General features: G+C 37.8%; 1 protein-coding gene across 1 annotated transcript in view; it reads right to left on the minus strand.

Annotated features, from left to right (window-relative positions):
- c19h1orf94 (chromosome 19 C1orf94 homolog) overlaps window positions 1–25,399 on the minus strand; it is a gene marked incomplete at both ends in the record, with an annotated part of 92,714 nt that overhangs the window by 14,427 nt on the left and 52,888 nt on the right. The window contains 3 exons of the mRNA XM_079878798.1: window positions 3,794–3,883; window positions 4,012–4,039; window positions 22,787–22,827. Of these exons, the coding sequence (XP_079734924.1) occupies window positions 3,794–3,883; window positions 4,012–4,039; window positions 22,787–22,827 (159 nt within the window). The remainder of the gene's footprint in view (window positions 1–3,793; window positions 3,884–4,011; window positions 4,040–22,786; window positions 22,828–25,399) is intronic.

The raw sequence follows: 25,399 nt of genomic DNA on the forward strand, positions 1-25,399 counted from the left end.
AAGTTTTATTAAGGTGAGCTTAACCTTGTTGCACTGTGTTGCGGGGATACTAAGTCAATTTCTGTCTGGAGTGTTGAGCAAATCTCTGCTTGTAATGACTACAAACCAGAAGACTTCTCTCCTGTGGTGTGAAGCAATTAAGCTTACTAAAATACATACATGATGCATAACATAGTGTGTTTGGAGGTCACACTTCTTATGACAAGCATACAGGGAAAATGATGAGTTCACTGCACCGTGCCCAAGCCTGATCCCTTATGGATTCCCACTCTTTATCCCAGCTGCATGTTAACACACTGGCCACGTACCGCCACTGTTTTACGTGTAGTGGGCACGGTGCCATAGAATCATGATGGATGATTAGACCGGCACAAAAAGTGTTATAAAAATAAAAGATCTTAACCAGTGTCACTCTGCATGAGTTCTGCTACTGAACCTTTGTTCATACTTTCCAAAGTATGCACACGTCTTTTGCTCACAAACATCTCAGATTGTTAACCTTATTATACAATTTTTGCATTCCAGTTAAGAGGAAATGAAATGCACAGCAGGGAAGGATTAAGGACTCACCAGCAGGTGAAGGAGAGGATGAGAATACAGATGGCTGTCCGCAGAGGAAGGCAGCCCTTCTGAATCACTGCAGCTATATAGAAACAGCTGTACTCACACCGTGTGTGTGTGTGCAAGACATAAGTGCAAGTTATTACTGTCTTGTTATAAGGTCAGACAAGATTGTAAGGTAACTATTTAAAAGTATGTTCTGTCTCTGCATTGAATACAGGATGCAACTCCACACATAGTAGATGTAGTGATAATAAACCCTAGAAACCCACTTGTCATGCTCTCTGCTGGAGAGGCTATTTGAAGGCACACTGTTGAGCTTGTGGATTTAGCCGCATCCTGTGCTATTCTGTTTTTTAAGGGGCCAAATTCAGCAGCTTTGCTGTGATTGTTTCCATGCAGAAAGGGTGGGAGATTTTAGTCCACAAGTCACAGTGGATGGTAATGTAGATTCACCAGCCACTATGCAATTTTGTAACATTTTAAAATGATTTATTGATCATACAAAGAACAATTTAAGTAATTAATGACAAGCAGTATTAAGATTTTTAAGTTCAGCATAAGTTACTTTTGCTCTAAACACAACAGCCAGATTTTATATTACTTTAAATAGGACCGTATACATTTTCAACATTTTCTTTAATGGGTGTGTTGGTGTTTCAGCATGAAAAAGGAAATGCCTCAATGAATTGATAATCGTAATAATTCCCAGCCAAGGCATACACCAAATTAAGTTGGCAAGGCCTGGTTGAGTTGCATTAGTGTTGAAACTCACGGTTATGGTAAGGACTGTGACATTTCTGATTGACCAATCAAAACACTCTGGTCCAGTGAACCAATCAGGGCACATTGTGCTTTTTAGGGAGGAGGGGCTTCATAGTGACTGGAGCTGCATTCCAGTCCACTTTTAGACACGCACTTGCAAACTTCCCTAAGCACTTCCCCTCGGGGGAATCCTTGCTGCCATTTTGAAGTGCGTTCCACTTCGTGAAGTGGACGAGGGAAGTTTATATGGACAGACCCTCGTTCCCTCGATTTTGACAGAGGGAGCGAGTCTACTTCATATGTACACTTCAGGCACCTATATGTCCCACAATGCAGTACGATTGTGACGTCCCCACAGATCTCATCTAATCACCACCACAACAAACAACTCTATTATATTTTAATTCTATTTTTTTTTTTTTAAACAACTCAAACACACCTATAAACATTTGGATGCTGCATTAAACAAATTCTGATTCCGAGTGATCAAGGGCTTAGGACGTTCCAATTCAGCCCATTGCAGTTTCCGCCAGTAGTGGGCACTCGTGCAACGTAAGCAATGACGTACATCCGAGTGAACGAGACGGAGGGAAGTTAGCGAGTGAAGAGCATGACAATTTTGGACTGGAACGCAGCACAGAACTAAACAACAGAGCATTACTGACAGACTGGGAAGAGAGAAGCTGCTGTCAGGGATCCACCAGATCTGCACACTCCACCCACTCGTTCACTCTCCCCGGAATACTGATTCACCACACCTGCACTTCATCATCACCTCATCATTCACTCCCTTTATATACAACCTTCACCTTCTGTTCAGTGTCTGGTCTCGTCTTTACATGGACGCACAAGACTCACTACCTGTTACCAACCTGAGATACCAACAACCTGAGATACCAACAACCTGAGATACCAACAACCTGAGATACCAACAACCTGAGATACCAACAACCTGAGATACCAACAACCTGAGATACCAACAACCTGAGATACCAACAACCTGAGATACCAACAACCTGAGATACCAACAACCTGAGATACCAACAACCTGAGATACCAACAACCTGAGATACCAACAACCTGAGATACCAACAACCTGAGATACCAACAACCTGAGATACCAACAACCTGAGATACCAACAACCTGAGATACCAACAACCTGAGATACCAACAAGAGATTAGGGATGGGGGAAATGAAGTCTCATGAATCACAGAGGCTTTCCCCTGACTGTTCCGGGAAAAGATTCAAAAGCCGCTTTCCGACCAAGTAGTTACAGGAACTTAGTTATAGGAACTGTCCACTTCTAAACAGTTCTAGGAACTACTCTCCCCCAAACTCGGGTTTGCTGTTTGCGTTCGCACTGGCCAAGTGGCCATAGGAACTGGTAGGAGGGGTAAGGGAGTGACGCAAGCACGGCGACTTTTATTTTGACGGAGCGATGGACCTTTATTTTGGCGGTGCTGAGAACGCCAGAGCAAACAATGCTCGCATTCTCTGTGTTCATTAGTTAGCGATCTGTCTAACAGTACTGTTTAACATGTTATTAGATAGAACTGTTATAGAAAGTAGACATTATATGAAAAAAAGGTTATTAGCCTATGCCGTGTGGTTGATGTCCAGTGTTGCTAGCTGCAGATAAACATAATCATGTTTGGCTTGGTCCCCTCAGAGTTGCGTTGGATTTTCTCTTCAGCATAAAGGTTTAGAGACCCATCTATCACCGTTTTCCATGTTTGTATAGTTAGTTTCTGGAGTAAATATATAGGCTATAATCTGTGTGTTTACATATAGCTGTTTTAAAAATGGCGGGTGCTCGGTCATCAGCGTACACTAAACGTCACGGGTAGTTCTTATAGTACTGATTTAGACCCTACTCTGAAGTAGGACCTAAATTAGTTCCTACAAATGGAGTTCCTAGAACTAAAATTGTTCCTAGTCAGCGTGTTCGCACCGCAGGAACATCCAGGTACTTTAGCCAATAGTTCTAGGAACTGTGAAAAGGTTCCTCCGGTCGGAAAGCGGCTAAAGCTTGAGAGTGTCGAGAACAGCGCCATCTGGTGCTTATTTAAAACAAAGCAGCCAGAAGCCTGTGTTAGAAGCTCTAGCAGATAAAGCAACCACAACACACTCCATAGTTTCAATGTTATGTGTACAAATAAAAGCCTTACATGTTTGTGTTTGATTTGTTCATTAAATAAATTAATTTTCTCTCCTCACAAACACATCAACCAGACTGAGCCAACAATGACTCGTTAAATAAGATCTGTGCTTCGAGCCTTCTTACACCCAAAGCAAAACGCGCACGTGATTGGACAGAAAGTGAGGCTTCATTTGTGTTCGATCACGTGATTCTAGTAAACCAATACACACCCCGATACGGGGCTTCACTAGAAATTGTGTCGCATTTGTGATACGCACATCGAAGCTTCAGTGTCAATCGTAACATCACTACCTGAGATACCAACCTGAGATACTCATTCCTCATTCCGATCTGCCATCTGCCTTCTCCATTGATCATCTTCATCATCCGTTCTCCACTCTGGTTTCCACTCCACCTGCAAAGACATTCATATTACTATTCAGCTAAGTTCTATATTCATCTCAAGTTTGCATGACCTACTCACCATTACATCTGCTGGTTCTGTGCTTCTGTTCTCAATAAACATTGTTTATATTTACTCACCTGTTTGAGTCTTTTCTAAACCTGACAGCTGCAACAATGCAAAACATGTTAAATGTGTTTTTTGAACATTCAAGCATAAACACGTATACTGGTAGACCACAAAAACAAAATTAAGACTTTGTGAAAGAGCATAGTATGGCCTCTTTAATTAATTGATTTCAATTGGTCAGAAGTTGAAATGTGGCCATATTGTTATCTGGACAGCAATACTTTAAAACATTTTTTTTTTTTTTTTTTTTTTTACATTTGTGCTTAATTAAAATGGAACAATATATATATATATATATATATATATATATTGAATGCAAAATATTTTCAAAATAGGTTTTATTTTATTTTTGATCTTTTTTTGCACTTTATCAACAGTGATGTTGTGATTGATGTGCATGCAGTCATGTAATAAGATCACAACCCTGCTTTTTTCTGTAACTGAGATTGCAGAAAAAGAGCCAGTCTAGAGAAACCCTTCAGTTTATCTATGAGGAAGTGAATTCTTTTGGGAGGAGTTGTTTTTCTGGTGCACTATTGTGCCAGCTGCATTGTCTTAGAAGCCACCAGTGGATCATAATATTGAGGTTTGACATTGTTTACTCATAAAGCTTTGATTCTTTGCCTAATAGCTCTGGGATCTGCTGCTGTACCCTGAATTTCTTCATCCAATGCTATATGGATTACATCAGACTTGTATCTCATGGTGCAGCATTACATGTGCCATGAAGAACTTAATGTGGATTGCAAAAGGTGATGCAGCAGAACCCGTTTCACATTTCAGATGAATTGTTAATGTACCATGAAACTGTCAACAGTTTTATAAAGCCGGTTAAACTGATTCATGTGCTAATAATGGCGTTCAGGTGGGGGCATTTATTGATCATACAAAGAACAATTTAGGTAAGTGTTGGCTATTTGAATTGCAAGCAGTATTAAGATGTTTAAGCTCAGCAAAGGTTACTCTGGCACTAAACACAATAGCCAAAGTGTTCCTCTCTGAACAGACGCCTACAGTCCCTGTGAAGAATTTCACAACCTTTCATATCCTTAATGAAGGTTTGCATAAATGCGACACAATCCTGCTGCTTTTTGGCTCCCTCCAGTCAAGCCATTGTTCCTGAACGCATCAGGAAAACCGAACCCTCTTTCATCCATTTAAAAAACTCTTATTCCGCTTTTCTTTCTTTCGTTGGGGGCAGGGAGGCGGGTGGATGAGGAACACTAGCATACTTTCACACTCTCTCACTCTTTTCTTTCTTTGGGACTCTTATAGATGTGTATAAATGGAAGGGGGACGGCCTGGGTTGCCGGCTCTCTTTTATTATTTCAGATTGGTGAAGCAGGTGATGGAGAATGCAGCAGACCAGAGAGGTACAATAAGGAAATTGTCTTGAGCCAAATAGCTCCAGATTAAGAACATGTCTGAAACTGTGTCTTTTCTACACGCACGGAACAAGAAATGAGGTTAGATTGAGCGAGGTGTGCAGAAAGCTTTTTAGAAGCCTTTGGTGAGAGTGTGTTTAACTGGTGACTTTCAAACACACCTACTTTAAAAAGAAAAAAAAAGGCATAAACAAGAACAAAAAAAGAGGAGACTAAGGCAGTTTTCTAAAAAGTTTTACTCTAGTGAATACTTTTCTGGGTATGTTTATTTCTACTGTTATTTCCCAAGAAAAAAAAAAAGATAAACTTAATTTGAACACATATTGACCTATAGTGTTGTATGTTGTATGTATAGTATGTTGTCACACACAATGGGGTAAGTTGTCACAATGGAACCTGCCATTACACTAGTGTTTATAGGCTTTTCTTCTAAATTTATAAATTATATAATATATTTGATCAACAAATATTGTAATATGCATACATTTATATGTAAAAGACATGATGCCATGTTAAAAAAATAGTTCACTTTTTTTATTTTGAATATTCATATTTTATGTTTTTATTAAATATTATTGTGTGTGTGTGTGTGTGTGTGTGTGTGTGTGTGTGTGTGTGTGTGTGTGTGTGTGTGTGTGTGTGTGTACCTAAAACCTATAGAACAATTATAATGAAATTATAATCAGTTTTTAGGATAGACACAAAATAATTTTCTAATATAAGATGATTTTAAACTAGATGTCTCAAACCAACATATACATCTTCTGATAGAGAAAACTTGCATTTTTGTAATACAGGTTGTTACACAAAATCTTATAGTAACATGTGACAACTTGCCCCATTCTCCATTATCTAATAACAATGCAAAAAAAAAAAAAAAAATAATTGATTTGTTAAGTTTCAAAAGTTAAATGCTTTTACTCTCTAAACAATTAAATGGATGGTTCACCCAAAATGAAAATTATGTCATGTCGCTCCAAACCCATAAGACTTTTGTCGATTTACATTCACAAATTAAGAGACAGATGTGTTTTGTGCATCAAACAATCATGTTTGAGCTTTCGTTTACCATATTTGATGTGCTATATGCATGTGCATTGATTAATGTTTGTACAGAATGCGAATAAAAGCCTAAAATAAACAAAAGCCTAAATTTGTTCATCATATAAAGCAATCGTGTCTCTTCGGAAGAGTTGGAATAAACCGCTTGATGCACGTGGATTACTTTTACAATTTCTTAATAGACTTTAAATCGAGGAACGGAATTATCTCAGGTTTAATCAAAAAATATCCTCATTTGTGTTTCAATGAAGACAAAATCTGGAACGACATGATGGTGAGTAAATGATGACAGAATTTTCATTTTGGGGTGAACTAACTCTTTAATTTTACCAAGGTTGTTAAATGCAATTAATGCAGACTTAAGATCTTTCTCACTCGCCTCTTACAATGCAATTGTTTTTTTGTCTTGTTTTTTTATTGGGTGGACGCCGAGAGATGAGGTCACAAAAGCAATTGTGCATGAAAAATGCCATTTCGTGCCTAGGTTCCTGCCTCGCAGAACAGCTTAGTGTGGATCACAAAACTAGCTGTCACTTCTGAACATTAGTATAATTCTGAGGCTGCTCCGATGCTGGATCAAGACAGCGGCCCTCCATAATCACCATTATATAACAAGGAAAGACGCTGAAGGAGGATTGGAAAGAGCAACTTTTCGTTCAATAGTCGTGCATGGTTATGTTTCTTAACAGCTCCTGTCACCCTGGGGCGAAATCCTAATCAAGACGCATAGCAATTCTCACATAACCTCATCTTAAACTTTGAATGCCTTGTTCTTTAAATGTCTGGACGGCTCGCTTTGTTTAAATAGCCCCCGGAATTGCTTTAAGGCTGACTACCTATAGACGTGCTTAATTAGCATCTGGGGGACCTTGTGATAATTGTTTGTTAATCCTGGCCTTCATTTGAATAATCAGGGTCTCTCTAGGATTCGTCTTTTAAAAATATATGTGCCAACCAGACTGTTAATGATAATAATCTGCCCCAGCCTAGATAAAGTGGAACTGATTCACAATTTCTTGGGTGACGTGAGAAAGAGAAAGAGGTCTGACAAAAAAAAGAAAAGAAAAAAAAAAAAGACAGATGGGAGTATGGAGGGGGGTTGCATGGAGAAACATCCTAAACATTACTCTCATTAGAGGAGTGAAATTACTGAAAGCGCCCCAGTTACATAACTCAGTTAACGTCAAAGCAATAAAAGAGCTTCTGTAAGACCACTGGGACTAAAATACAGAGAGCATATTTCCATTCTCTGTTTGATTTATTTATATCATTTCATGCAGAATCATGATTCTGATAAATTGACAAGCAACATGTATGAGAGCGTATATATGATATATTATGATAAAAATGTCATTAATTCCATTATATTCATTAAGGAATCCTAAATAAAAAAGTGTATCATGGTTTGCATAAAAACATAAAGCAGTGCAATAATAAAAATAAATGTTTCTTGAGCTCTAAATCATCATATTAGAATGATTTCTAAAGGATCACGTGACACTGAAAACTGGAGTAATGATGCTAAAAAAAATTCAGCTTTGCCCTCACAGGAATAAATTTAATAGATTAAAATGGAAAAAAAGGTGTTTTAATTTATAATTAAAAAAATCATAATATTAGTTTTTACTTTATTTTTGATCAAATAAATGCAGCATTGTGGAGCACAAGAGCACTTTCAAAAACATTTTTAAAATCTGAATGGTAGTGTTTATATATGTATATTTTGAAGCCAATTATTTCACATCTGTAAAGTTACAAAAGAAACTGTCACGTTAACAATGTACATTCAGTTTCTATGCATCAGATGAAAGTATAATAAGTAGCCTACAATTACAAATGAGATCAAGTTGCATGCATAATAATCAAAAAAAAAATGTGCATAGTTGCTTAAAATAGTATTGGATGGAGTATAGCATGTCTCCTCACAGGACATTTCAAAGTCCCAAAAGTGTATAATGTCTACCACCCGTGTTTATTACGCAGTTTCCCTCATGGGGACTGTAGGCTTCTCCTTACAATGTAGGTCATTGCAGCTTTTACTATCCTTGTGGGGACATTTGGTCTCTGTAATGTAGGCAAAACCTGCCCCACACACATTCACACAAGCACAGTGAGCTATATAAAAGGGACATTGAGGTTAAAAGGGAAAGGGAAATGATGGATATTAGCTTGACTCTCATTATGTGCATAAGATATTTAAAAGGCAGTTCAATGATAGTCCGATAGAATTCAGAGTGACTTTGCAGTCTGGATGTCCTGTACTACAACATTCATGCAATCTAAAGTGGAACAGTGCCCTTGTCTGTTTCACTCATGAAATAAAGCTTTGGTTTTGAACATTTCCTTCAAACTCAGGATTCGTGCAGCTATTGTTCCAACCCATCGCCTTGTGGAATACGTCAGCCTGTCATCTCATATTCTGAAATAACTTGCTCTCTTTCTCTAACTGGTATTTATTGATATGTATTTTCCTTTGTTACCAGTGGTTCCGTATGAAAAAGACATGAGAACTTGACAGCGCAATCGCCGCTTCTGAGCCCCCAAAAAAAAAATCGCTTTGCCAAGAATTCAAAGACATCTGCACAATAAGGAACAAAACTCTATTGCATGGTGCCCTTACAGAATTGTTGAAGCTCTTGTTTTATTCACCAGAAATTAAATGGGCATTCCTCTCCGTCTGCCTCACTCTCTCTTTCTCTCGGTCTCTCATCCTTTTCTCAGCACTTGCACTGTGACTCATCAGCGAGGCATCCTGGGAGCGTTGAATAATGTATGTCCCACCATACAGGCGGAGACACAATGCAATCTCAGAGAGAGACTCGTGTGCTTGTTGGACAATCAGACAGTTGCTGTGTGCGCTGTTCTGTTTAAAACCAAGCACAAGCTTTTCATTCACCTCAGCTCAAGCCCCTCGCTCACCCCTCGGCCTTTTCTGGAGATCCCTTCTTGGGCTTCTATCTGTTAGTCAACTGTCACGGACTGTCACAGACAGCCTTGGTGCGTTCATGTCAGAAAGATCGTAGTTGTGAGTTGAACACACATGAATGCCACCACAAAGTCGTATATGTGAGTGGGAAGCTTAGGGTTTTCTTTAAAGGGATAATTCACCCAAAAATGACAATTTTGTCATTAATTGCTCACCCTCATGCCATTCCAAACCCATTAGACTTTTGTTCAACTTCACAAATGAAGATCTTTTTGATGAAATCTGAGAGCTTTCTGTCCAACCATAAACAGCTACGCAACTACAACTTTTAAACGTATAAAAATTCATAAAGAGATCGTAAAACTAATCCATATGAATTGAGCGGTTTATATGACAAACGGCTTCCGCAAGAACCAATGAAGTTCATTCTTGTGTTACGCAGCAAGTTCGAGCTTCCGCAAGAAGCAATGAGGTTTGTTCTCGCGTGTCAAGCAGGTTCGGTTGAAGCGTCAAAATGGTAGTTGCTTGGACTGTCTTTGGAGAGTATAGGAAGCTCTCAGATTTCGTCAAAAGATCTTCATTTGTGTTCCGAAGATGAAAAAGTCTTACGGGTTTGGAACAACATGAGGGTGAGTGATTAATGACAACATTTTCATTTTTGTGTGAACTGTCCCTTTAAGCCCAGAGTTTAAAAGTTGAGAAACATGTTGTTACATATAGGTATTTAGCGGTGAGATTATTTTTGTGTTGTTAATTTTTTTAACAACACAAAAAAAAATTTTTTGTAAATTTGGAGTGCTGTCAGTACAGAGAACAACGACAAAAATCGGTGTTGCCTACACCGTGTTATCCTCTTTTTAAAATTTGCACCCTGTTGACTTCAATGGGGCAAGTTTTAAACCTGCTTTTAGCCTCTTAACATCCTTGATGTGTCATTACAAGTGCACAGCCAATGTGAGTGAAATCAGTCAAAAAGATATGAATAAAAATGAAGTTAATTCGGCCAGCGCACATACCTTTATTTATTTCCTGTTTTCGGTCGAAGTCCACAGTAATCGATTGTCGAGTTCTCCACTGTTGCTTAGCTACCTATGATCACGCGCGTGAACACGACAATCGACTACTATGAACTTCGACCGAAAACAGGAAATTAATAAAGGTATGTGCGCTGGCCGAATTAACTTCATTTTTATTCATATCTTTCACATCTACTGCAGTCAGATTCACCGCGTTCACTCTGAAGGAATAACTCACATTGGCTGGGCACTTGTAATGACACATCAAGGATGTTAAGAGGCTAAAAGCAGGTTTAAAACTTGCCCCATTGAAGTCAACAGGGTGCAAATTTTAAAAAGAGGATAACACGGTGTAGGCAACACCGATTTTTGTCATTGTTCTCTGTACTGACAGCACTCCAAATTTACAAAAAAATGAGCTCAATGTTAAAATTGACCGGAGTTCTCCTTTAAGAGAAGGTACACCACCATCTTGCCTTTACAAAAGTGACTTCAACGCACCTGATGTCATAAACACGACTTTCCAACTTGTAAATACAAACTTCCCAGGAGGAATGAAACCCACAATCTAAACCACGATGCTGTCAGAAACTAATCATGGCTAATAGTAGCTTTTGTTTTGTGCTCAGGAATCTGAATTTAAAACAGTGTTGGAAAATGTGAAGTCTATCCCGCACAGACCTTACTATTATGTCACACAGACCGGAAGATGAGTTTAAAGCACAGAGCAATTACACGAGACTCCAGAGTATCCAGAGGGTCAAGTGCCTTTCTCAAGGACACAATGTCAGTCAGTGTTGGAGAAGGTTACTTTTTAAATTAAATAGTGTTACTCAGTAGCTGTAATGGTTTACAAGTTTTACGTTTTAAGTCATTAACATGAACTAACAATTAATAGGTTTACAGCATTTTTGTTCAATTCTACATAATATTTTTAATATTTCAAGTTGTATAAATTAACATTAAATTTATTAATTTATCTTCCATGAATTAACAAGGAAAAATTGTTTTTATTTATTTTTATTGCCGTAGATTAGTCCTTGATGCCTAATTCATTAACTAATGTAAACGAATTGAACCTTATAGTAAATTGCCTGTACTTTTTTGCTTTTGTGTAACTTTTTCACCCTGTCTAACTGAGAAATTGTGTACTTGGATTTACTTTTGCTTACCAGAAGCATTTTTTGTAAGTAAGAGTAGGTTACAAAGCATAAATCAGGTGGGCTGAAAGAAAACATTGCGGCATGACACACTCTCTATAACAATAATATCCATCATGCTCACACTTACATTTCTCACAGTTGTTGCACCTTCATTATACTCCTAGCACAGAGAATTTGTCAATTGTAATTGGCTGTAAATAAATGTTATGTACAAAAGTGTTACTTATTTGAAAAAAAGGTGTAAATAAGTGTCAATTTAACATGTTATTTAAAAAGAGATTGCATAACAAGACATGTTGAGGACTGTCTGTTCTGTACAAAAGCCAATAGGGTTCAATGTAGCTTCTGACCCCAATGACTTACATTATACATTATGGACAAAAAAGTTATTGCAGTCTGTTCTGAAAAATACTGTATATTTTTTTCAATGCTCTATCTCTTTAAAAATGTACTTCATCCACTAACATGTAAATGCAATCTGTGCATAAATGTGATGCCATGTGCAATCTCCTGTAGAGACTTTAAGAGTGTGTGCAACAGAGTATGAAAGGGAAAGCGCATCTCTACTGTGATAGTGTTCATTTTCTGAAGCTCCTGTGTTCATATTCGGAGCCTTTTGTATGTTCTCCTGCAGTCCCAGCAGCCGCTGTGAACCGTATCCGCTCCCGCTGCCACTGACTGTAATTCACCACAGAGCTCCGTGCACCTTTGCAGCAGGGGTCAGCGCTATACTGCAACACTCGTCTCCTGCGTTTCCAGCTCATTCTTACTCTGTAGAGCCCTGCCTCCACTTCCCTGCCTGTAATCAGCCATGGCTCCGGCACACAGCGGCGGATCAGTTCTTTTCATTTAACCCCACCATCGTCCCAAACCACCACACACACATACAGTACCACACACATCCTCAACGCTGAAGTCCCAGACGCTGCAGTATTCCCATCTTCCCAACCTTGATAAAATGAAAAAAAAATCATTCTCTAGAAGATATTGCACTCTTGGGATTAGGGATTTCAGAAAGATTTGATTTCGTAAAAGACATGACGCTCCTCCATGTGCCAGTCTCTTCAATCAGCCAACAATGCCCCTTTCACTTGACCTAACCTTCAGCTCTCTTTATATCAGTGTTTTACTCTGAATGTTCATCTGTAATTACTCTGCAGATACAGTGGATAACCCTCAGCCTTTAATTATACAGTACTGAGAGAGTAGAAAGTTTCAGGAAATTGCTGGTTGAATAAAACCATTTCATTTGGTAATGCTACCTTGTCTGGAAGATCTGCAGCAAATGTTCATTGGTAGATTCATGTAAGGCAGGTGTGTCAAACTCAGTTTCTGAAGAGAGACTGTTCTGCACAGTTTAGCTCCAATGCCCTGAACCAGCTAATCGATGTCTTCAGGATCACTAAAAACTTCCAGGCTGCTAAGTTGGAGCTGATTGGAACAAAACCCTACAGGACACTGGCCCTCCAGGAGCTGAGTTTGACACATGTGATGAAAGGGATTGGTGTCTAACTTCTAGCAGTAGTCTTTGCCATCTTACAGGGGACATTCTCAGAACTTTGGCTAATGTTCTGGCAAGGATCTCTCAAAGTTGTCAACATTCTTTTAAAATGTTTGTTCGAAGTTATCTGGTCTTTAATATTGTTTTCAAAACCCTTTTTGGTTTTATGGTGACTTAAAGCATTGTCTAAAATATTTGAAAAGAGACAGACGGATTGATTGGTTGAATTGAAAGGGAGCCAATTTGTTAATTCTGAACTTAATCCAGTGGATGAGGTTGCCCCACCCACTGGCATCTGATTGGTCCAAAATTCTGCTCTTCGTAGATGTACATTAAACATCAAATATATTTTGATTGGCTGTGATTGTGTCACATCATTCATTATGTGTTCAGTATGGACAGATAAATGGCTTGTAGCTGGAAACCTTCCATTGCATCTGAATGTGACACAGTATTGTGTTTCAGTCAGCACTATGCCTGAAATTGTTGGTGAGATTGGTTGTGTCTGTAATTGAAAAGTATCATAAAGAGAGTATCATAAAGAGCGATTGTCATAGTGTTCTTCTCAGTGGTTATCTTATCTCTGCCCCCTAAAAAATTTCAAACTTTCACAAAACAGTTAGCAGATATACTCATGAGTTTCTAGCTTAACTGTCAACAACACCTTGGAGAGCCAGATTTTGGCTGTAGATACGGGGATGTTTATTTCATGCGCTCGGCACTATCAGAATATATCATCAGCTGTGCCTTGGGACATGTCGAAAGATACAGAATGCTAAGACACAAGTTCTTAAATTCAACCAACAAACATTTCACAAGACTTGTTGTACAACACAACATTGGTGGCAGTGTTACAGTAGGAAGTGCTATGGCTGTCACATCGCTCTTCCTGGTGATGCCCGCCGAAGCGTTCCATGTGTGCAGGTGACGAAGGCCAAGGCATGCCTAGCTATCTGGGGGAAATCATTGTGACAGTATAGTAGTGTGGGACCTGGAGCTCGAGCTGAGTCCCTGGGCTGGTGCACTGATGGAGTATGACATGTACAGGAGGCACAGAGCCCCAGGCCTCTGATTACTGAACACACACGGACTGGTATCACATTTAACAGTCAGCAACCCAGAGGTCATCTTCACAAAGATATCCTGTTGTGGACGTAGAGAACATGTTTTTTTTTTTTTTTTTGGTCGGATTATGTCTCTCTCTTTTGCTCCAAATGTCTCTTGACCAGCATCTTCAAAAATGTAAACCTCCCGACAGCTGCAGACATCATGATTAAATGTGTGATAATTAATAATCTTAATTTTTATGACAAATTAGCATGTTAAATTGACATTCCCTGTTGTTATATGAATTTGAATCCTTTTTTTTTTTTTTTTTTTACATTTTAAATGAATGCATTACATTGGCAGCCCTTTTACTCTATGGATTAAGATTAATTAATAATGAATTTTAAATTGATCTTATTTTTTACACACACACACACACACACACACACACACACACACACACATATATATATATATATATATATATATATATATATATATATATATATATATATATATATATATATATATATATATTATTTATAAAAAAAATAATAATAATTCCACTCTTTTTTCCCTTTTCACTCTCATTGGTTTTTATGGTATATCCATAGAAGCGTCTCACGTGCACAATGGCGCGAAAGGAAGGGCACAAATCAATTACTTTTCAGGCCTGCAAGGCTGGTGGGAGGACAAGCCGAACTGGCAACATGGGACTTGTGTTTCCCATAGCAGGGTTACGCATTGTCATCTTATCTAAGAAGCTCATCACCACACTGCCAGCGTCACACTTGAGAGGTGCCCCAGCAAGCAAACTGGTGTTTACCATCAGTATGACCCTGAAGGAAACAACTACAATGTCAGGCAAGTAACCTGAATAAATGGTTAGAGTGACATAGAGTGAACCTGGTGGTGATTTCTGAGAGACATTCAGTGCTTAAAAAAAACTGCTGAGGTGTGAGGGTATCCTAGGTTAAGTCTCATGTGATCGCTTTTGTATAACAAGTGCTGTTTTTTCTTGTAATCTTACTCTGAGAAGTGAATCACATAAAGGAAAAGATTCATCTCAAGCCCTGGTATCAAAGTAAGCTCTGATATTGCTTTGATTATATGTAAGTAACAAGCCACCTACAACTGTTCCAATGTCTGTTCTGTTCTATTCTAAAGTAAAGTATTTTTTCTGTTATGTTCTGATATTAATATTCTGTTCTGTTTTGTCCTGTTCTGTTCTGAAGTTAACTTCATCCCATCTTTTACTTTTCATCTTTCTCTCTTTGCCCTTCTCCTCTACCTCATCATTTCTCTTACATAGTTGGTCTCTTCCAAACTCTATCCATTGTGTTTGGGCTGGAAGGCTGTGTATTCCCTATTAGAGTGATAAACCAGTATAGGCAACAGCTTGTTCTTATTAAGCAGTGGAAAGGTTCATAGTTTTGAAGTTCACTCTCACTTCCCTCTGGCCCCTAGGCTGCGGGCCAGGCCTACCAGAGCAGGCCGACATTTCCACAGCCGCCATTGATGTATATCTGACCTTTGATGCAGTCATTCTGTGTTCCTAGCCTGGGGCCTAATTAAAACTAACAGCCCTGTGATACACCACAGCAACATGGACCCCCCCCACCTCCACCTCCTACAACCCCATAGATTTTGGGCGAGTCACCAGAACATTCTGCTTCTCTTCTAGTCCTGAAGTCAGAGTGGATGGAGAAGGAATGGGAATATATTAATGAAATATCCACTACATGGCCTTATGACCTCTCTTGGAAGTCCATAAGTAATAGTGTAAAAAAAGTTTTAGGAACTATGAGTTGTTCACATTTTCCATTGATCCTCAGAATCTCTTCTTTGTTGTCCCTCTTTGCGTTGGCTTGTGATACACTTTGCTGCCACTAGAGGGCATTTTCACTTTCACAGAAATGTTTCATCAAGTAGTCGAAGATCAGAGTATTGGATCCATGAAAAACAATGAGGTACACAATAAAAACACACCGCAAATACTGTCTCAAACGCACAGCAATTTAATGGAATGTCTGCTCACTCACTGGAACTCTCTGTTATTGTAATCTTATGTTTGAATTTATTGTTCATAATACATACATATTCAAATATTCACTAATATCACACCTTGTCTTACAAAGGTGTAATCGCTCAAATAACACCAACTCAATTAGATGAGCTAACTTCAAATTATGTAAGGGCAGTGCATGCTATGTTGCAAATTAATCTCATTACTATTATTAGTAGTAGTATTTGTACATAAAGTTTGGTTCTAGCAGACATACTCTACAACATAACAAAAAAAATCTTACTGACCTCAAACATTTGAACGGTAGTGTACATTTTCATACATTTGAGCTTTTTACATTTGAACACATTTAATTTTTAATTAATGGAATTTATAGGCTGATTAATATTTTGAGTAACATCTCATTTATTTGATGCATTTATCTAAGGTGAAGTCTATTACTTTCAAATGTTAAAATGAATGAAATATTGTCCTCATTTAATAATCCAAATGTGATTAATTAACCATTTAACATAGTCACGGTACCTATTTACTATTTGCATATTATGTGTGTTTTTTGAGAAGTGAATATTTATATATATAATAAAATTTAACTAAACATATAAAAATCTAATTTAAGGAATTTGTTAATATGTTTCTGAAACTCTAAATAAATATCAATGTACAAATACCCACTGTACATGTTTACAGTGTTTGCTCTTGTTTCCATTATATTCCTTAACATATAAATGTGCAAAGACACATATTAAACAATATATATATATATATATATATATATATATATATATATATATATATATATATATATATATCAAGTGAATGGTTGGGCTTGGCGGGAGAACAAGGGAAGAGGAAGGGCACAAAATACAGGGAAACTTTTGACATTAGTGTCGCAGGGCAAGGTGATGGCTCATAGTGAGTACATCTATACCCCTTTCTGGTGCCCTGACAGGGCCTCGTTTGTCTTGCTGTGGTGCAGTGTGGGAAGGTGTGGGTGTGTGTCTGGGGGTTGTGAGGGGGCTGATTTATGGCATCACGCCCCAGAGGTGGCAGGAGCGAACTGTGACAATCTGGTCTTTTGGGAAAATGGCGTGTGCCCAGAAAGCCCCAGGGAACAGGGGACATGCCAGTGTCCTCAAAGAATGGCACTTCTGCCCTGGTTGCTCTACTTTGGATGGGAATGGCAGCTGTCCTGATGCAACACATCCAGTTAAACCCAGTGGCCGTCCAGTTCAACTGTTTTAAACACTTCTTGAGTCATGATACTACACTACCATTTAAAAATGTTGTGTTACTAATATTTTTTTAAATGTTTTTGAAAGATCTATCTATCTATCTATCCATCTATCGATTCATCCATCCATCAAGGGGCAATTTCTTTAGCTTTTATTGTTCTTAGCTGAGCTACGTTCAAGATTTTCAACATGCGTTTAAGAATTAAAATTGTCGAATATACTGTATAGGATCGTTTGCTGTTGAACATTTTGTTTGCTATTGTCGAAGGTAACTAAAAGCTGACCTCTCGATTGGCAATTTAAAGTAACACGCCGACTTTTTGGGACTTTAGCTTATTCACCGTATCCCCCAGAGTTAGATAAGTCAATACATAGCAAATCACTCCGCCCAAGTAGCAGTGCTTCGCCTTCTGAGAATATAGTTCCATGTATGTATATGGTAGAAGATGGCTGTGTCTCACGTGAACTTTTTATTTGTACACGCTGTGACTATACAAATCACAACATGTAAATAGGAAAATGTTGGCGCTATTTTGTCACTTGTTGGGAGCAGTATGCTAGCTGGAGCCGTTTACCTCCAGTCTTTGTGCTAAGCTAGGCTAGCGGTGGGTGCGTCAGACAGAGTTACGGCACACACAGAGATGAAAAGGGTATGTATGGGCTTATCTAACTCTGGGGGATACGGTGAATAAGCTAAAGTCCCAAAAAGTCATCATGTTCCTTTAAAAATTTCTAAATCAGAGAAATCAGTAATTTAACCCGATTTATTCAATTGTGCACTTGTAATCACAAAGTTAAACGTTTTGAGAGAATGTTTTTCCAAGGTCTCACTTAGTTCTCAAAACAGCAGGCTTCTCTTCACTGGCACAGGTCACATTCCATCAGTAATGTAACTGAATTACAGATCACACAGAGGGTTGCTGGTATCAGTTATGCACATAAATCCAGTGCGTAACTGGGTTTTCCCTAAGTCCACAGAGACATGGATGGATTTCCACACACACACACACATGCTCACTCACAGACAGGGATATTATTTGATATGTGTGACCTTTGACAGCAAACGCAGAGCATTCATTGGTATTCTTAACGCCGTTTTGGGGTGAGACCGAAGCTCTCCGTACCCCACGTTCCGATGAGATCTGCTCCAGATTTGGTATTCTCGGCATAGGAACCTTCCTAAACTTACTTCTATTTGCAATGCAAATATCCCAAGACAGATTTATCCAATGGCATTGGGAATCACAGATAAACAGCACACTGGCAATGACTTTGCTTGTCATTCTCCTCAGATGAGGTAAACATCATTATGATTTATAGTGCTCGGTGACATTGCGGGAATGCAAAATATAAATATTCCAGCTGACATACTGATAGACTGACTTCCATTTGAACCTGAAGAAAATAGTCTGATTTGTAACATCATAAATACATTTAGATCAATTGCTCTGCTTCTACGAATTCATCAACGTCAGGCCGTAGAGGCACATCTGGTCTCAATTCAGAGCTAGCATTGCAGTTTTGCTAATACACTGTTGATGGCGATGCTTAGAGGTGCTCAACCTGTCTGAAAAACACAAGCGGACAGATGCCTCAAAATAGGATAAACCACAGGAGCTCATGAGTAGATTAAACCCATTATGGTCTGATGGTGTTTGTAATAACATTAACATATTGAGAGGCTTCAGTCAGTGACAGCGAAACCTCTTGAACATTGTCAGCCAATCAGCAACCAGTGAACTTTTCCCATTCCTTAAGGCACCTATGGGTCTGGCAGCAATTGTTCATTTGATGGTGTGAATAATGTATCTTTTCATTTATTTATTTTTTTATTTATTTTTTTAATCAGCAAACATCTACACACAATAAAATCGCATATCTAATCTAAATATATCTTAGAGTTAAAACAATTTAATATCTTTAGATTTAAGGTACATAAAACATGTTAAAAAAATAATTATATTGCTCAAAGTTATAAAACTTTGATTCTCAAACAATAATGGAATGTTATCTCTGTTTTGATCTATGATAACAGACTCCCAATTAACCATAACAGCGCCACAATCCTGTATATAGAAAAGAAAATATATAGTCCTACATAAGAATATTTCTTCATTCTTCTATATGAACAAACTAGAGAAGTATATTATCTATGTGTGTGTGAGGACACACATGTATTTGTGTATATGCTCATTCACACATAGCCATATAATGTGTGTTCAGGCAGTATGGATACATTGCAGCTGATGAGCCTGAGGGAGACTGAGTGAAAAAGAGCATTGGATCTCTGAAGCCTCTGAAAGCACTGGATAACACACCACAAATGTTCATCTCTGATCGAGAGTCGTGCTGCAGGTCAGTGCAGACGGAGCTGGATCTTCTCATCTTTCTCTCTTTTATTGTTGCAACTTTAAATTCAATCTTCAGTGATTCAATGATCTGAAAATGGCAAACATTTTAAGCTCTGCAAATGTTATGCTTTCAAAAGATGTATTTACTTTTGATTAAAAGCTTTTAATCCGTAATACCTTACTGCTCTCCTACTAAGACATTTTTATGAAGATCTATATTAATTTGTAACTAAAAAATAACATATTTGATCTGAACAAAGTAAGCCACAAAAAGAACAGTTAGTTTCAAACAATGTTGTTTTCCCTCACAATACAAATAGTCCCATTATGACTGACATGACTAATCATAAATATGCATTTAGTGAAAAATTTATTATCTTTAATTTATTGTACTATGGTATAATGCAATATATAAAAAAACACAGTGTTTCAAAAAGTTACACATTACACAGATTTCCCTATTGCTCCCATAATACCCTACTGCTCTCCCACCATGACATATTTATGAAGATCTATATTCATTTGTAAAAAAAAAAAAAAAGACATATTTGATCTGAACAAAGAAAGCCACAAAAACAACAATTAATTTCTTACAATATAAACAGCCCCATTATGGCATGACTACGACTATTCATAATATGCATTTAGTGAAAAACGTATTCTCTTTTATTTATTGTAGGTATAATATATATACATTTATTTATTGTAGGTATAATATATATACATTTAACACAGTGTTTCAAATGTGGCCTAATATCTTGTTTTGATACTCTTCAGGGCCCAAGTTTGCGGTAACCTGTGCTTTTGGAGGATTTGTATGTTTTTTACTGCATGTGTTTGTTTTTGGAAGTGCAATATAATGTTGTATTGCATTAAGCTACAACTGTATGAAGGAAAGCCATTTTGTCGGTAACACCGTGTGGGTCGTCATGGTAGATTGGGCTCTACTAAAAATGTAATTGCATTTAGTGTGCCACCCAAGCTATTGGCTAGAGTACATAACTAAATTCTTGAGGGCTGTGAGTTTGAATCTCACTGAAGCAGAGCAGTACTATAACAAGGAAAAATTAGCACCTAATTATAAAATTTGCGCAGAAACCTCATTCATTGGAAGGAGATAAGCTGTTCATGCAAGACTTCAACTGATTAATACCCCCGTGATAAAGGATAAAGCTACTACCTGCTTACACGCTTCAAGACACAGACAAAACACCAGCGGATGGAGAAATGCATTTCTGTAAATCCTAACAAATAGCAGCACATAGAAGCTTGTTTCCGCCACTGAATAAAACATTTTAAAAGATAATTGCAACATTTTATCTCACAATTGCGAGTTTACATCTCGCAATTCTGACTTTATTTCCCAGAATTGTGTGATATAAAGTCACAATTGCATGCTATAAAGTCAGAATTGCAAGATATAAACTCACAATTGCGTGTTATAAAGTCAGAATTGCGAGAAATAAATAAACTCACAATTCTGACCTTTTTTCTCACAATTGTGAGTTTATATCTTGCAATTCTGACCTTATAACACCCAATTGTGAGTTTATCCCGCAATTATGACATATTTTCTCACAATTGCGTGTTATAAAATTAGAATTGCGAAAAATAAATAAACTCACAATTCTGACCTTTTTTCTCGCAATTGTGTTTATATCTCGCAATTCTGACCTTATAACACCCAATTGTGAGTTTATCCCGCAATTATGACATCTTTTCTCAGAATTGTGAGATATAAACTCACAATTGCGTGTTATAAAGTCAGAATTGAGAGAAATAAATAAACTCACAATTCTGACATTTTTTCTCGCAATTGTGAGTTTATATCTCGCAATTCTGACCTTATAACACCCAATTGTGAGTTTATCACGCAATTATGACATCTTTTCTCAGAATTGTGAGATCTAAACTCACAATTGCGTGTTATAAAGTCAGAATTGAGAGAAATAAATAAACTCACAATTCTGACATTTTTTCTCGCAATTGTGAGTTTATATCTCGCAATTCTGACCTTATAACACCCACTTGTGAGTTTATCCCGCAATTATGACATCTTTTCTCAGAATTGTGATATAAACTCACAATTGCGAGTTATAAAGTCCAATTCAAAGGAGAGAAAGACTGACTTTTTTTCTCAGAATTGAGAGTTTATATCTCACAATTATAACTTTATAACAGGCAATTGCGACTTTATGTCATGCAATTCTGACTTTATATCTCCCAATTGTGTGTTATAAAGTTGCAATTCTGAGAAAAAAAAGTCAGAATTGTGAGATAAAAAGTCGCAAATACCTTTTTATTTTATTCTGTGGCGGAAACAAGCTTCCATAGCACCATCAGTGTCCATGTGATATTTTTAGTGTTTAGCAAAAATATAACAAGTATGAGATGCTTTTAGTGTTGGAGGAGACGTCTTGTTTATCTGATTATTCTGCGGTAAATACTTTCTTCATATAGCTGTTCTCATTGGGAGCATTCATTTGTGTTTGACTCAAGGCACTGGCATTTACACCAGCATGTAGGCAATTTGTCAGAGGAATAACAGTACAGAATTATTGGAGGTGAAAATCACTCAGATGTTTCTGGATGTCTGGATTAACAAACTGTGTCTAATTTGCTGTATATGGTCAGCATATTATGTTTTTTTTAAATATATACAAACGGAGGGGGAAACTGAGAGAAACTGCCAAAGAAAACCCTGTCGCGTAAGAGCCATGGGGTTCCATTTTTACCATGATGCTGTTTAAAGATTAGACAAAGTACGAAACAATTTTTTAGTGATGAACCTACTCTTTTGTTCACTCTTCTCCTACTAATTGTTCTGTTAATAACCCTCTGTCGATCCAACTGTCCGTGGATGGGAGATTGAAAAAAAATACAGAAATGTAATCTGTAGTTTTCACAAAAGAACTAGGACACAGACACATATCAGCGATCTCCACTAGAACGCCGGTTCCTGTGATTCCTCTCCGACGTCTTTCCAAGTTATATCCCTCGTGTGTTTCCAAGCACGTTTCCAAGAGTGTGTTTCCAAGCGTGTTTCCAAGAGTATGTTTCCAAGTGATACTTACCTGTCCTCTGCTCCAACGCCTGCATCCCGGTCCATACTCCCCTGTAAGAAAAGACATTCATTAATATTTGCATCATATTCCACAATCTGCAATATTGAATTTCTGCTCACCTGTTCATCGCTGCATCCGCTGTGTGTTTCAAAAAAGTTTGTTTGGATTCACTCACCACCTTGTTCAGTCTGTATATCCTGACACATGGACAGTTAAACCAACGCTATCACACGACCAATTTGTACGAATTCGTACGAGTGATTAAAAGGTGGCTAATTCGTACGAATTCGTACGACCTCACTCGTACAAATTCGTATGATTTGTCTAAACCAAGCGGCAACCTCCCCGTCTCTCTCTTGAAACCAACACAGAAGTGAGTTAAACTGCAATTCATTGACTGGCCGCTTGGCCTGGCTGCAGAAGTGAGTCAAATCTCCCTCATGTTAAAATTACCAACTTTACAGCAGAAAAAAACATGTTTACAGCCTGGATCTCTATGTGGTTTTGGTCTATACAGCTAATTTTGCCCTTCATAACAACTGTGAGGGGGGTGATTTTTTTTATAACTCATCCGTTTAGTTGATTAATATTTAAATTTAAGGGTGTGGCCACTTGAGTGACAGGTGGATTGCCGCTGATGTCAATGCTAGCCGTTTGTCTGCTGTTACTAGCCGTCACTTCACCTCAGCAAATGTTGCTGCTGAACTTGCCATCTCTGCAGTGTTTGTGCTTTTTTTCGGGATTATTTCAAACAATTTAATACTTGGGTACAAAGCCCACGTCTTTGGATTCAGTCGTTGTCGTCGAGTATCGTTTGAGAGAACAACCAGCGCTGTATTTCAGTTGTTTTCCTCTGTGAACATGCACTAATGGATGTCTGACAATTTCGTTGCTTTTTGGGGTTTTCAAATTTAAAACGTCAATAAAGGCTCGTTCGTTCTGCTCTCACGGAACAGATAGATTATATGCTTATGTACCGTCAGATGAAATCATGCAGGCGTCGGCGCTTTCTCCGTCCGTGCAATAAATGCACATCCATGAATGAGCGCGGATTTTCTAGCGCATTTACTTGCACTTCAAAGGCAATATATCTATGGTTTAACGGTTTAACCCATTTGAGAGGCGGCCAAAATCAGAATTTAAAATGGACTGAATAAGCTCTCTACGAACTTGAGCGATGCCGCGCTGACGGACCATGAAAGAGTGACTGACATGTATGCACATAAATCACTGTCACACACAAACACTCGAAGTAATACACATTCTCACTTGTAGCCATGTATTTTAACTATTAAAATATTTCAAAGGGCAAAAACAGGAACTTTTAATTGACTTTACATCATCAGCTAACTCGATCACGTCGAGCTAGGTGATTTCAGATAGCCAGGCTCATATCTATGGCCAGGCTCCTCAGCTCCACTCACGCCCCGCCTGTTTGCCTATTTTCTGTTATCCGGGAGTGACGCAAGGCCAAGATGGCGACGGACGGCTCCGCCCACTTTAGGCTTCAAAAATGCTCTTCAGAAACCTACGGGTGACGTCACGGACACTACGTCCATATTTTTTTACAGTCTATGGTCTAAACCCATGTGATGGGTAGGTTTAGGGGCGGGGTCAGAGTTAGGTAATTCATACGAATTCATAAGAATTGGGCAACTCGAAAAATGTGTACGATTTAGCAAAAATCTTTAAAACTTAGCAACCTTTCTTAATCAGACTGTCATTTTAATTTTTTTGGAGACGAAATGTCTGAGTGGCCACTGCAGTGACTGCACACACTGTTTATTAAATACATTCTGCACACCACAGACTAATGAGCAATTTTCCAAAGGTCATGAATTCAAATCTCACTCAGCGCTCCGGTGAAAACTATCACACTGACCTATTCCCAATGTGGCACAATTCCAAAAGCACACTGTTTCCCTTCTTTATAATGCAGTGAAATCTTGAAGCAATTCCTTCCGATTAAAGGGGCGTGAAGCCAAAATATTATGGCATTACTTTTTTAATGTGTAAAGTTGGAAATGCTCTTTGATTGTGTTAAAAAACAAAACAAGCATATCTTGATTTGACTTCGTTAGTATTTTACTTGGAGCAACATTGTAAGGTTTAATTTAAGTCTTATCAAGCACACAAGTAACAAAATTATGCAAGGTTTATCAGTTTTCTTGGGCGATTGTTGATATCCATCTAAAAATATGGTCTGAAAGTTAAAAAATAAAAGTTTGTGTTTCCATAATATATGTGTGTGTACTGTGTATAATTATTTTGTATATATAAATAGACAGAAATATTTGCATACATATACTGTATATATTTATATATAATTTATATTATATATAAATATATTTTTTTTATATATATAAATTATACAAAAATCAACATTTTTCTTAAATATATACAACATGCATATGTGTGTATTTATATATACAAAATAATTATACACAGTACACACACATATATTATGTAAACACAAACTTTTATTTTGGATGCGATTAATCGCGATTAATCTTTTGACAGCCCTAAAAATAATATAACAGTCTGTAAGGTGAAATTCCAGAATGTTTGTCCAGTATAAAAACTCTGTATTACTGCCTCGCTGTTTTGTTTTGTTTTGTTTCT

This window comes from Squalius cephalus (assembly GCF_949319135.1).
Source record: "Squalius cephalus genome assembly, chromosome: 8".
Taxonomy (NCBI): Eukaryota; Metazoa; Chordata; class Actinopteri; order Cypriniformes; family Leuciscidae; genus Squalius; species Squalius cephalus.